This window comes from Haliotis cracherodii, unplaced genomic scaffold (genome assembly GCF_022045235.1).
Source record: "Haliotis cracherodii isolate W230 unplaced genomic scaffold, xgHalCrac1.p SCAF_20, whole genome shotgun sequence".
Lineage (NCBI taxonomy): Eukaryota > Metazoa > Mollusca > Gastropoda > Lepetellida > Haliotidae > Haliotis > Haliotis cracherodii.
The window spans coordinates 11,656,683-11,672,329 of record NW_027266276.1 but is presented as its reverse complement, the minus strand read 5'-3'; the positions used below and the strand labels follow the sequence as shown (position 1 = coordinate 11,672,329).

Genomic DNA, 15,647 nt, shown 5'->3' with positions numbered 1-15,647 from the left:
AGACCCACTGTTTTTACTCCTGAAAGGAGCAGCCCAAAAACATTTTCAGATCATCATCATCATCATCATCATCATCAAATTCAGTTTTTTGGGGGCGAACATGGTATAACCTGAGGACAAATTGTTTTCTCCCAAGCATATTGGGTGAGGTGAGGTGAGGTGAAATGGGGTTTAACGTTGCATCAAAGATTATTGCACTTCTATAGCAACTTGCATGTACGTGTGTGTGTGGCTGCTTGTACTAGTCCGGACAGATGCCGATTTTATAGTGCTAGCCCACTGAGATACCACAGTTTAACAAGAATACCTCACTCAGACACAGTATACTGACTCTAGGCCGACCAGTCCTTGTTTCAGCGCCTTAACGCCAAGTGCCAAGCAGGGTAACAACAAGTACCACCTTTTAAAGTCTTTTGGTATGATGCACCTGGGATCGATCCCAGACCTTCTGCTCTCCGGGCAGACACTGTACCACTAGACCACGGAGGTGGTCACAAGCATTTTAGAGAACAGATTGCCCCCATAATTTCAAATGGCCATTCGCCTAGTAATAAATAACAAACTGTTCTCAAAAATGACAAAGGAGAGATAACTCTGCATTTTCAACCCTCAAATGGCATCAGACCACAAAAAAATAACTTCACGTTAATCAAAACCAAAAAAACGTAAGTCATAAGAGTATCTCAAGGGGTAGCAAATAATGGAATCACATCCATTGAAGGTCATACTCTGGAGGTGTGGAACCAGTTCAACTTACTTTAATCGGGGGTGAGTCAATAATAAGCCTATTTCTTAACACTGAAACTTTGCTGATACACACTGCAGAAACATTAACATTGATGTTGGCGAGGGAACCCACACGGTGCTGATGTTGTCAAATAACACCCACATATACAAACATATGGTGCAGTGTTTATATAGGACCATAACCCATCCTCTTGATTTAAAGGAAAGTGCAATAAACAGCATGGTGCATGATACAATACAATAAACAGATAAGTTGCAAAATTTATTGTGTTTGTCTCATTTTTTCCCTTTTTCTGGCATTTTTATACACTTTTCTCCTTTAATCTTAAGCACTGCTTTCCAATGCTCTCAGAGTTCCATGTTTTCAAAAAGATATTTCCAAATTATAGTGAGTGATTCGGGTTAAACAGTATTTACCAGGGATAACAGTAAGTTAAGTGAGTGAGTGAGTTGGGTTTAATGCCACTTTTAACAGTATTCCAGTTATATCACAGCGTGATAATGTGAGAGGAAAACCTGAGGTGATGCTGGCCTCTGGCGTTTACCACTTGAAATCTTTAAGACAAACCTAGAAACTTAATCAGGGTGAACTGGGATTCAAACCCACAATCATAGGTTCCTGGTGTACCCAAGGGACGCAACTCTGCACAGCGAATTGCGACCCCTTAGTCAACTGGACATGGAAGGTTTCCATGAGGAAAGTTAACATTGAAGCATGAGGGCCAAAGTGTGGACTCAACATATCCTGAAAATATCACAAAATGGCCTTTATGACAGTGTATTGCCAAATGTTGCGACACCCTTCACACTGCGAATACAGATCCTTATTACATTCAAAAACGGAAATCCTTAAGGTTGATAAAATCAGTTTTCAAAGTTAAGGGGAATTTTGAGCACTCATTAAACAATAGGAATGATTTGAAAACTACACCGTGCAGTTTTCTAAACACACACAAGGAGACACGGTAAAGGTCACACCAACCACTAACTAATCAGGGAAATGTTTCTCTTTCTCCTCAAAGCAATTCCTATTTACCCGAGTGGCCCACTTTGTCACTTCAAAACAAGCCAAATTCTTGTGAGGATTTGCCCTACAATTATTGACAATGCCTAAACCCCTCACAAAAGATAAATACTTAGAATGCCATCTGAAGCGATTAGATAATGGCTCTATATTTGTCTTAGTTAACATAACACACTTGGGTTCATGGTGGTTGTACATTATCAATTTCTCCAGCATACAGATGTGACCTACAGGGCTATGGTGGAGCTGGTTCCATTTATCTCCAGGTCTTGTGGTTTCTATAGGATAGAGACTGTGGACGAGGGAAGCTGGGTATTGAATGTTTACAGATCCATGTAAACCCGTAAAGACCCAGGTCAGAATAGGTCTTCAGCAACCCATGCTTGTTGTAAGAGGCGACTATCGGGATTGGGTGGTAAGGCTTGCCGACTTTGTTGATGCATGTCATCGTATCCCAACTGCCTGGACCGATGCTCATAATGTCAATCACTGGATTGTCTGGTCCAGTCCATAATTTACAGGCCGCCGTCATATAGCTGGAATATTGCGTAGTGCGGAGTTAAGCAACAAACAAACAAACAAATCAGGAGTAAAAACGGTGGGTCAGGCTAAGTCGACTGAATAAATATCTGTCTCAAACAAAACTCCATGGCCCCATCCCCCATCCCCAATATGTGTTGATGTCATAGCAACTTGATGATTTCTCTGTGTGCAAGGAATTCAGCTGGAAATATTAGACATTTCTCTAAAGTCAGTTTAACATTGACCATGATTTCTAGGTCATGCATGTTAGGATGTTTTCCTGCAGCTGGGTAGTATCACTATGCAGGCAAGTGTGTTCAGACCTAGACTTGGATTAAAACCAGCTCCATCCGATCTTGACAACAAAGGGAGACAACTCTTTGTAATAAAGTGTGCACCTTAATTCTTTGATCATTCTGTGTCAACATTAAACCCTCACTCATTCAACAATTTTATTTTCAAAACAGTGAAGTATTAAGTGCTCTATCAGGAGCTTCCTTATACAAACCACTGTCAAAGAGTATGACTGTCTGATTTGCTCCAAAGAGGGGCGGTCGGGTAGTCTTGTGCTGAGCGTGGCGTTAAACAACAAACAAACAACTTTGTGAAAAGACAGGTATTAGGTTCAGCGTGAATCAGGGACTTGATCTCTGGATCCTGGCTTGACCATGGGATGCAACTCTGCACAGGGAACTGTGGTGCCCATCTTGGACCCAAGGCAAGGGAGGTCACTGACTTTAAATGTCTAGTTTCCACCTTTGCCAAACTATCTACATCCTGTTTGTAAACTGCCGTGCAGATTTCTGTCAATTGCAAGATTAGCAAAGCATTTGTACCTGTTTCTAACAATATAGATCTTGATTATCGATCAGATCGTCTTCACTGGGCACTGCCATTTTGTTGAAGCAAATGCAAGTAACATGATAGGAGGAATCTGATTGATCAATGAGGCACATTGAAGGGACATAACTCATAATAGCCATTTGTGGCGCATCGTACCTTAGAGTTCAGCATGGGTGTAAAGGGGACTTTTATAGTCAGTTAACTCCCTTGCCTCCGACAGATGTGTGGTGCCCGACAATGGCAGAAATTAACCTGAATGTTTACTACCCCATTTAAGAATAACATGAGTCTGTCTTACAGTCTCAGAACCATATTATTTTCCCTTCCACCCGTCCCTTACTGCAATGCTATAGTCCTATGAAGCAAGTCTAAATATTCCATAGGCTTACTCCATTTCACTGAGGCTCCTTTGGGGGTTTTTTCTATTAAAATCATACATTTTGAGAGACTAAGTATGAGTCTAGGATAACATATTTAGGCTTTACAATGTTCCTTAGGCAAGGGAGAGTTTTGTTACAATTTGTTGTAAACAGCTGGATCAATATGCTCAGGTGTGCAATAAAACTTATAAGTTTTAATCCAAGATTTGTTCTGATTATGTTTGTAGGTTTGTCAGCACCATTGTGCTCGAGGGTTTCATCAAAGTGCTAAAGGTCTTAGGCTTTGTGCTTTCCTTTCACATCCCTAAGATATGCAGGGATATTATTGAAGTCTCACTCACTCACAAAGACAGAATCTTGGCACAGAGCACTGGTCTGTGATATGAATCACTGACATGAACCATAAAATATTTCCTCACAGTGCCCCGAAAACACATCTTGACATCCATCACACCAACAGATTGACAGCCTTCAGCAACACACTGCACAGGTGTTCAATGATTGATCATTTTTCAAGGAGATTGCCTAATTGCACACCCCCTTCCTCCATAAGCTGAAGCCATGACAGCATGGTGATGTGTTTAATTCCTCCAGCCTACATTCCCTTGGGTTAGTTAATTAGCATGCAGGTGACCTAACCCTGCTCAATATCAAGCATTCAACTGATTTACAACCCAAGCGCAATAAAATTACTGTTCAAGGGATCTGAAAGCAATTTTACTTTGAATAGCACTGGTTGCAAAAAAATTACTAATTTATTATACAAAGTAGAACATCTGTGAACACATGCAAATGTGTTCTGAAACTGTTCTGACTTCATCAGCCATCCCCAGGGATCCAAACACTGACCTGCTCTCCAGGCAGATGCTCTATCTACTAGACCATGTGCCCAGAGTGAGTGAGTTGGGTTTAACGCCGCTTATAACAGTATTCCAGTTATATGTGGGAGGAAAGCCCAAGGTGATGCAGGTCTCAGATGTTTACCACTTCAGTGAAACCCACAAGCACGGGTATGGTGCTGACAAACCCAGAAACATAATCGGGGCGAACCGGGATTCGAACCCACAATCATAGGTTTCTGGCGTGCCCAAGGGACGTAACTCTGCACAGCGAATAGCGGGGCCTCAGAAGACTGGGCCACCAGTCGATGTGCCTGGAAGAAGCAGGGTGTTTGGAATACACTGCACTGAGTTTCGACAGCAGATAGAAACTCCAGTCTGCCCTGTAGTGAAAGGAAACTTGACTATTCAGAAAGCACTATATTATGTCCAATGAATCATTGTAAAAGGGACTGTTCATTTTTAAAGGAGTGGCCTAAGACCAATATTTTTTAATCAAAAATGGAATAGAAAATATTTCCCTGCCGCTTGGATTCAGCAGAAAGTCATCATGCCAATAACATGACATTTGAAGAATTTTGTTTAACATCACTATGGACATATATAGCATGGTGTGTCAGCTTAATGAGGGAGGAAAGCCCGAAGTGATGCAGGTCTCAGACGTTCATCATTTTGGTGAAGGCCACGAGGATGGGTATGGTGCTGACAAACCTAGAAACATTAACAGGGCAAACAGTGGTTCGAACTTTTGATCATAGCTTTCTGGAGTGCCCATGGGACACACAGTGAATTGTGGTGCCTCACACGACAAGACCACCCATGCCCCTATTCCCAAAGCACCACAAACATTCTTACAAAAATTGTGGTTTGAATCATGAATGTGCTATCTAGAGTCAGTAACCCCAGCAATAAAAGACTGATAGGAGAGTATAAAGTTCTCAATACACAGAGCTCCACTAAACATTGAATTACATCACATACAAGTGTATCAAGATGTCGTAAAACTGTCATGGCATCCACAACAGGCTGCACATCTATCTGAGGAGCAATTCACACCACTGTCTTCGAAATACCTTCCTTGCAATCATAAAATTATATTGTTTCCTGCTTGAATGGAATTTGATAAATCAAGTCTTTGATAAGCATTTAGAAGTTGGAAGAATCAAGCTTAGAAACTGGCCCTTAATCGAGTCACTATCCTGCTTTGGGTTTTCACCACTATTGAACTTGCCCAGCATACAAACTGTTTTATGGGTGTGCTTTGGTGGTTAGGAACAATTATTTGTTTTTTTATGTTTTTAAACAAAAACCATGAGATTTTTGTGATTTACACAGGGCTCATGGGAAATTATGAGTCGGGCGAAATAAAAGGGCTCCATTATTAGTTAGGTATCAACATTAGTTCTTGGCACTGGATCATATATATCAAGTTAAAATCTAATTAAATGATGCAAGGAGCCATTGGCACAGGCTGGAGTTTGCAGTGCTCTTTATGTCTCTCTTACAAACCCTAGAGCATATTGTTTAATAAAAAAGAACACAAAAGAACATTTTTTTTCTCTGAAACTTAGGAGACAAACAGTTTTATTTTTGTCTGGAATTTCTTTCCTCAATAATAATTTTAGCAACATCCCATATTTAGAAATACTGTAACCATGGTGACCTGGAAAGAGGAACAAACTTTTCTGTATTTGAAATTTATCTACGGACACATTCGCTGTTCATAATCCTGTTTTACAATGATAAAAGCAATTAACGATACCATAAACAACCCCTTGATGACTCTGGGTTAGATTTGGTCCCCAGCAACCTATGCTGGTCATAAGAGGCGACTGTCAGGATCACAGGGTGGTCGATACATGTCATCGTATTCCAGTAATGTAGATAAGATAAGATCATATTTATTGCAGAAACGTTCTATTACGGGACAGATGCAATTTTAAAAGACAAGACATTATGATTCATATATACATATATACAGACATACATAATTTACATTCCTGTAGACACATACCAAAACAAAATAATCAATATTACATATTTGATGATATTTTTATACATACAAAGTCAACGGTTGATTATGAAGGGGTATTTATTGTTTGAAATTATACATATGGAAACAAATGCAGTTGATATTGATTGCTTCATTATTTGACAGGATGTACTGAAATAATTTATCTTCATGACAGTGGACATTTACATTTACATTTTGTCTGGATAATTTTTCAAAGAGTATATTTCTTAATACATTGTGTTTAATACAGTGAAGTAGTGTTTTTCGTCATCAATGGTTGAACATGTAGATTGATGCTAATACCATCAATCACTGGATTGTCTGGTCCAGACTTGATTATACTCACAGACCACCGTCATATAGCTAGAATACTGCTCAGTGCACCAATAACAGAAAACATGAAGCATCTCTCCTGTCATTGTTCTTGATTCACTCAAGAATGCCAACAATCTAGTAAAATATTTAATTTGTCTTCCTGTGTGACATTTGAGAAAATCTCTCTAAGTGTTTTTGCTGTAAAAATGTCATTTCCAACATTCAGTGTCAGAGCGTGCCATGACAATCTTCTACCGGTACTCCATCATGCAGCGATGGAGTAGCGTCTGATATTATTTATGACATCATACCTACGGTAAACATACATCATGAGGCATGCATGTGGTGAAATAAACGTGACATTTGTGGGGTAATGATAGTATAATTAAGACTACTGTTATGACAGTAAGTGAAATATGACTCAAGACACAAGACTATGATTTAGGCACAAAATAGTTGTCAATGAGATGTAACTGTTTTGTAAACAATAAACACAGCAACTAAAAGAGACTTATCTTGGCTAAGGTTATTCTTATTATGCTAAAGTTTCATCTCCTCATAAGCTTTAGAGTTTGTTTTTAAATGTTGACAATGTCTGTGTGACTAGGACGGACCATTACAATGTGTTTTTTGTTTTTTGTTTAATGCTGCATTCAGCAATATTCAAGCTATATGACGGCGGTCTGTAAATAATTAAGTCTGGACCAATCTAGCGATCGACATTATGATAATCGATCAATGCAATTGGGATACGATGACATGCATCAACCAAGTCAGCGAGCCTAACCACCCGATCCCATTAGTTGCCAAGCATAGTCACCTCTTACAGTCAGCATGGGTTGCTTAACACCAATTCTAACAAGGATATTCACAAGTTTAGAGTGGGCCCATCGATAACTATACTACTCAAACAAAGTTAAGGTCCACCTGATTTGGGTGGTCCCTAATTTTGTTTGAATAGTATACATGAGAAAATGCCTTATCTTAAATCATGTGGGGTAATAGAAAATGAATTTCATACCATTTTTACACATTGATCTAATAATCTAGAAAATTTCTTTGATAACTGACAATGACAAATACCTTGGAGATTGAAATTAACGCATGCTCATTTCGGTTAATTCACAGAGGCTTCACTTAGTGACTGACACTTGCCCTTGTTAATTTCACCAGTCAGTGGAGACAATGAACTTGCCATTACCCAGATAGTCTCCAGGCTAGGTGTCACATAACAGCCAATTAAATTCTGGGAATTCCAACCTGTCAGGGAGGGGCGCACTTGCATTCTTATAACATGGAATCAGGGGTCCAAGTGGCCCTAGCCTTATAGCGAGGTGTGTATGTATACATGTGATTCTGTCCAGGGAACACTTGGGGATACTGGGATATTGGGTCATTGTTCTGTTGTGTTCTGTGCTGTATATTGTGTGCTGACCAGGGTACTGTATATTGGTATGAGGTTTGAATCAATGTGATCCATAAAGTTTTGACAGCCATATAGGTTGTGTGACCTGATGTTTTTTAATTGACTTTTTATCCTTGAGCCTATCCTTCAGCCTGCTTGAACATACAAAAACAGCCAATTCAATGAATACATGCTGTTACAAGTAATTCACAAGAAACTTACCTCTAGTCTGGTCTCCAATGTTAAATTAACAATAGTATGCGGGCAAACAACAAAAGAAAACATGGACCGCAGGTAACCATGGTAACATGTCTTGGATATGGGTCAGTAGGTGATATTATTTTGATTCAAATTCCTTAAATTTAATGGTGACAATTTTCTTGACATCTAATTACAATGGCTACAGATATTAATAAATTTCAGTCTAGCCAATGACCCAAATGTTAGGTTAATACTTATAGGTTTAATGAGTACTGGGTTTTTTTCTTTCGGGTCGTCGATGAAACAAAAAACAATACAATAATATTTACAAGGCAATTACATACGCAAGAAAACATGGTTGGTTTGTTGTTTTACGCTGCACTCAGCAATATTCCAGCTGTATGACGGCAGTCTGTAAATAATCGAGTCTGGACCAGACAATCCAGTGATTGACATCATGAACATCGATTCATGCAATTTGGATCGATGACTTGCATCAACCAAGTCAGCAAGCCTGACCACCCGATCCCATTGGTCGCCTTTTACAACAAGCACAGTCGGCTGTTACAACAAGCACAGGTTGCTAAAGACCTATTCTATCCGGATCTTCACGGGTCAGAAAACATGGACTGTTATGTACATCTTCAGCCTCAGACAGGGTGATTATAAAGACATCTTCCTGAGGCAAGGGAGTTAACTGACTGTAAACTGTAAAAAGTCCAATTTCCATTTTTGACGAACTAGGCTGGAATTTCTGGGCTCGATCGTAGCCATCAGTGGTTATTATGATTTATGCCCCTTCAACTGACCAATCAGATTCAACCTCTCACATCACTTGCATTTGCTTCAAATAAATGACGTCGTCCAGTGAAGATGATCTGATTGAAAATCAGGATCTATATTGCAATAAAACTGATCTTACTTCCCGAAGTGGATCAAATCATGTGAGCACCTTGATTAAAACCATGAAAAGATTTGGAACATGTCTGTTGGCACTAAGTTGTCGGTACACATTTTCATGATTTTGCAAATCCAGCATTCGACCGAAATCTGCACAGCAGTTTACCAATGGGTGTTAATTTCATAATGTGATTTCTATGGGACTATGCATAGACTCGTTTGTCCAGCCAAAATGTAACTCAATAATTCCAGCCTTTTTTGGTACTTTTATAGTCTGATAGTCTGATAGTCTGATAGTCAGTTAACTCCCTTACCTCGGGAAGATGCTATAAAGATTATTTACAAATTGGTCTAGAAGTTGGTAAATATTTTCATCTATTATCTTTTTCATAGACAGGGTGGCCAAATACATGGCACACTAACGATTTACAGTTGGCAGTGTCAAGTATGGCGCAATTAGGGCGCAATGGACGACATTATTTATGTTTTCAATGATATTTTTTACTAGCTCTTAGCATTTGGTGTAACATTTATAAAGAATAAATTTAACGTAAGAATCGATACTTTTTACAAAGTGTGCGATTGTGATCGATACTTGTATCAAGAAGTGAAAAATCGTGATCTACCAATGCATCGGTGTAACGTCCCACTGCTATATAAAAACCACCAATACAACCAAGTGATCTATACAGATGAATAAGAAAGACCAAACAGCCAGGCTATCAGTCCTACAATCTTCATGATATACACAAACTAACAATAACATGCATTGTGAGCAGGGATGCCTCCTACCGGAACAATGCCATGGATTCCCTGAGTGAGATAAGCCAATACTTTGATTCCATAAATCAACACCAGATCCTCTGTGGCCTATCAGACATCAAAGTCCACGTCCCCCTGCTCTTACACCACCTGAGGAAGCAGGGCTAGAGAGAACAATGGGATCCCCTTCCCCAATAGGTCTAGTCTGGGGGACAGATGATCCTAGGCTTCAACACCTGTTTTGTATGAAGCAGTATGGAGGTGTATTTATATTGACTGTTTGGGTAAATAGGGTCTCAGACAATATTGGTATGGTTGAAATATTTTCTGAATTCCTGCCTTGTGGTTAGAACTTGCAACATCTTTCTTTTTTCAGGGATGATCATGTTGATATCATATAATCAGAATCAGCGGAGGAAGAAACTAACATTTTTACTTTTAGTCCACTTGTCCTTATAATGATAACATACAGCAAAACCCTTAAAAATGGCAAATTTCAACCAGTCCTTACGATACCTTAACTATTGGGCAGTTTGGCTAGGACTACAGGACTAGTGCCAATTTCTGACGCTGATCAGTAGATTCATACACAAACAGTGACCTGTAATTCATATGTCTTTGAGGGGTCAATTCTTATAGCCAAATGTTGAACCTATCCCTTGTTTAAAAAATTAACTGAAAAAACGTGAATAAAAAATATGATCTAGGCTCATCTACAGTGGTAGAAACCAACATATTTAGTCCACTAGTCTTTATAATGATAACATTTAGCAAAACCCTACTAGGCAAATTTCTACTAGGCCTTATGATACCTTAACTATTGGGAAGTTTGGCAAGGGCTACAGGACTAGTGCCAATTTCTAGCGCTGGTCTATATTGTAATTATACATTCTCTAAGGCAAACTGAAGAAGCATTCCTAATATATACTAGTGAGTGAGATAAAATTTAATTTTGCATTGGCAGAGTTTCAGACATATATCTACAATCTAATATATCATTAAATAAACAAGAACTAACAATGTCTAATTAGTTAAGTTAGACTTTCAGCAATTTAATTAGTATATGTCCTATAGGACCTTTAGACCTAGTCTTTATTTCTCACATGACATGACAACTTATGACAAGTATGTTGTCTGCTTGTTACTGGATATACTTTACTGTTGAATGTCAACAGAGAACACAGTAATGTATAAAAATTATGCTTACTGTTTGACACATGTACGATTTATAGAAACCACAGTAACACAAAATACGATGGAATTTGGTCTTGCAGACATGACCAACTAGCTACCGCCAGGGTACAAATATATAGGATTTCAATTACAGAATAAATATTGCAATAAAGCTTAGATGCATTTCATGCATATGAAACAATGCAATTCAAATAAGTAAACATAGTTTAAGCATAAATGGAATATATTGAAGCTATTCCACGAAGCATCAACAAACAGGTGAGTCTTGGCACATTGCCACACCCACCTGAGGTTGACAGATACAACAGAGTGGCCTCCCTTGATTAGTTTAATGACAAGGGATCGCAAACTTTCAAATCAAATAAAACGCACCTGGGACGAGATTACGCAATATACTATAGTGCATTACGAAAACATATTCATTGAATCATGGAAAACATGTTTCCACCCAGCCACATACTCATAGAAATTAAATAATCGCTGAAAAAGTGACCCAACAACTTCCTCGGAACAAACAAATTTTGTGACCGTCCAAAATGGCGTCACCCGACCATCTGTCTTTAAAAATACACTGAAATAAAGTTGTTGGTTGTCTGAAATTGAACAGAAAGTGTCGGTAAATCTCAAAAATTAAAATTTCAAAATACACGTACCTTTCCCGTTGCTTTTTTGTATCTAGTAATCGCTTTATCAATGAGTTCTCGAACCAAGATCTCGCCATCGCCACACGGTACGATCACTCGCACTTCTTCAAAACAAACTGTCACCTTCATGAGCAGAATTTGCACATAAAACTTTCCAAGCGAAAATGGTTCGATCTGTGCAACATTTAGAAGGTTACCGACGAATTTATGAAGTTAAATAATCCAGTACAATATCAAGAATACACGAAAACTTAAAATTAAACTGCCGTCCTCTGAATCGGCCACAGGTCGCTCTCTTCCTCATAACACCTCATCCGAGCGTTCGCTTGTAAGTTGATACTCCGTCTCTCACTCTGTGAGGATCACATGGCCCCATACTCCACGGCCCGTTGTAGTAATGGTCCTAAGTCGAAGCTCTTCCTCATTCCCACATCGATAATTAGTCTGCAATCATCAAGAATTTCCCATGCAGAGGAGACGAATCCACTCGAATTGACAGTCTTCCTTTTCACTTTGTTCTCTGAATGAATTTACCCCCGTATCCTCGTTATACGGCGCCTGGTTGGAGGTCGATTAAGAACAGGTGTTGTTATTACACGATCATCCCGTAATTGAGGCCCTTAGTGCCCTACATCACCCCCAATTTCGTGTCAATCTTCGTGTTTTCATGACCCATTGCTAGCGACTTCCTCTATAGGCCTTGATTACATTTTACCTGAGCCTCGTTTTGAAACTCGGCCAGGTATAGATGCGGGGTCATTCAAGTGGATCAGAGGTATGGATGATTCACGGTTTCATAACACTTTGCGGTCACTGTGCGTGGTAAACAATTGTTACAATTGTAAACAGAGAGGAAGAATATTTAAAAAACCCACTATCTATATATGACTAAGGCTGAATACATCTGCCATTGAAGACGCGTGTTTTAAAGCTACATTGTATTTGTTCAATGTTGAACACTTTCCGCTCAATAATCAAGTACGTGCTTTCAGAGGTGTTTTAAGTTCGACTAAACATCATATTGTTTGACTTACTATATACAGAGAACATACATAGATCTATCTAATGGTCTGCTATATATGAATATGCTATTTTAGCCATTTATATATATATATATATATATATATATATATATATATATATATATATATATATATATATATATATATATATATATTTGAATATATATATATATGAATATATATATATATCAATTACTAAAGTCAACGTATATGTTTTCTTTTAGTAAAGATAGATGCTAGATTAAATTCTCCTTAATATATGATTCTTTAATATAAGTTATTTTTCGAAAAATTAAGTCCCTATGGATTTAATTTCGTAATATATCAATGCAGTATTGAAAATAAATAACTCACTATTTAAGTTAATTGGGTATACATCTTTACAAACAGTTAGGTCAATCCGTAGACTTGTTATATTATTTTATCGAAACGTTGCCAGAACCGGCATGATGGGAGCATTAACTCCACCTTTTATTTGTTATATACAACAATACTCTGTACACACATGGGAATCGTTGCGTGTGAAACTGATTTTGTCAATTGAAGAGTAACGGAAGTCGAGAATGGGCTTCTCTTGAACTTAATGCAGAAAGGAAACCACTCAAGTGTTCTCGGGAACCGTAAAATACAATCGGAAATGCTCGTGAAGCTGTAGATTGTGGTATCTTGTTATATCTCGGAATAATAGACGATAATCTTTGTAATTAAATAACTTACTTAAAGAACACGCCCATCGTTGGAACTGGAGTGTTTGTACCGGGTCTGTACATTGTTATCTGAATTTCTATCCAAAAATAATTGTACTTTTTAATCTCAAATGACGTTAAAAAGTGGTTTCGGGACAAGAGTCTTAATACATTTTTTTTCATATAGTATATAACTGAACAGTACTCTTTGTTGTGGAGTCATGTGAAGGCATTGATGTTTTCAATATTTAGTAGTTGGGGGCTGTGAGGGTTAAACCAGTCTAAATAATCAAAGTGGCTGAAGATCTAAGAGTACTACCCATACGTTTCGAATACATGTATATCGCTGGGGCGTTGGGGTAGCTTAGTGGTTAAAGCGTTCGCTCGTCATGCCGAAGACCCGGGTTCGATTCCCGACATGGGTACAATGTGTGAAGACAATTTCTGGTGCCCCCCGCCCTGACATTGCTAAAAGCGGCGTAAAACCTCACTCACTCACTCATGTATATCGCCAAATATATACCTAGTTTCGTTTTTGGACTTTCAAAGCTATAACATTTATTGAAAAAGTAATATTTTTAAAGTTCTGTTTAAAGTAACAAGGCCAGAGGGGCAAATGGCACTCGCAGCAAGTTTGATTCAAGTCGGTAAAAGATGAATCTTATTCAACTCCGAATTTTTATGATGACTATCCATCTAACGGTTAATAATTACCCACATTACGCATAGACAGGGTCTCGATTACAAAACCGACACTTATAATAATGTGTAGATTTAGACTTGGAACGGTCTACTCCAGTTGTCACTATTTTAACCCGCATGTGTCGAACTTGGTGTATCGAATTCCCGGTTGTTCCGAACCCAATTTTATAGTCCGAAGAGTTGAAAATACTTTGAGACTAACCAGAACTTTGTAACATATTTTTCATCCGCAAAATTAAACTTCAAAGACAGGAAACAATTGACTGGCCCGAAATAAAGGCTGCCACGGTTCAGAGACTTGACACGTGCTATTAAACTGTTATCTTCATTTGAATCGCGATTTCTAACAAACATGAGATATTGGGGAATCCTCTGATAATCCTTCGACAACAACTGATTTAAGATTAATCAAGCATATCACCAAGAGAACCTAGCCTGTTTATTTATTGATGGCGGGACAGGGACCTATTGTTTGCTTCACAGCAAGCCGCTGCGCAGTGATAACACTTGCTTGATAACAGTACAAGAACCTGTACCTATATATCGCATTGAAAAAACAAAGATTTTTGGAATATGACTTCCTTGACACCACAACTTCTATAACAACACTTAAATAATGAACATTTTGATGGGACTTAGTCTGTCATACAGACCCTGAAACAAATATATCAAATAGAGCCCAAGTAAGTCTATATACTTTGAAAGTCTAGATTACTGCAGTTTTCTGAAAATTAAGAGGCTCATGTGAATACTATTTTATTAAGATAGCTGAAAAAACTTCTTCTTTTTTCTGTAAAATATTTTCATTTCAGAGACTAGATATTAGTCTAGCTGAGACTGTAAAGTTAAATTATCTAAGCCATCGAATACTGCATCCACAATAGGCGACTAAAAATCACAGTGTTTGTGTACGGTTTGTATTGTTTACCGATTCTTATTTTGTTTTCAATATCTCATGTTTACGAAGCACAATGCATCGAACAGACATTATGCCGAGGGCGTGACGTGTTTTCGTTTTGATAATGTTCACACGGAGTTTTTAGCCATGGAAAAGTGAAATTTATATCACGTCTTTGCCAACCCCACCCGGCGCAAATTCTCGTTAAGGTAGAAAGAAGAAGCATGCAGTCTAGGAGGTTAGGTGTTGAATGAAGAGTTCCACTATTTTTACTCTGGGTCGTGTGATATGATATGTTTAACCGGAATATTGTTGTCGAAAATAAGCTGCTCCCAAAACATTATCCAGAAACGAGTAAAAAAGAATGTTGACTTCCAGGTTTTGTGTTGTTTGTTTGTTGATATTGTTTATTTACTTTATTAATTGATTTAGGGAGGGAGCTTGGTTGACTCACTCACTCTCTCGCTCACTCACTCGATCACTCGATCACTCGCTCGCTCGATCACTCACTCACTCACTATTTATTTATTTATTTGTTTAGGGTGGGGG

The 15,647-nt window shown here is 38.4% G+C and overlaps 1 protein-coding gene across 1 annotated transcript in view; it reads right to left on the bottom strand.

Moving 5' to 3' along the window:
- LOC139470496 (partitioning defective 3 homolog) overlaps positions 1 to 12,499 on the bottom strand; it is a 102,616-nt gene extending 90,117 nt beyond the window's left edge. The window contains exon 1 of the mRNA XM_071252902.1: positions 11,800 to 12,499. Within this exon, the coding sequence (XP_071109003.1) occupies positions 11,800 to 11,919 (120 nt within the window). The 5' untranslated portion in view covers positions 11,920 to 12,499. The remainder of the gene's footprint in view (positions 1 to 11,799) is intronic.
- Between the last annotated feature and the right edge of the window lie 3,148 nt (positions 12,500 to 15,647).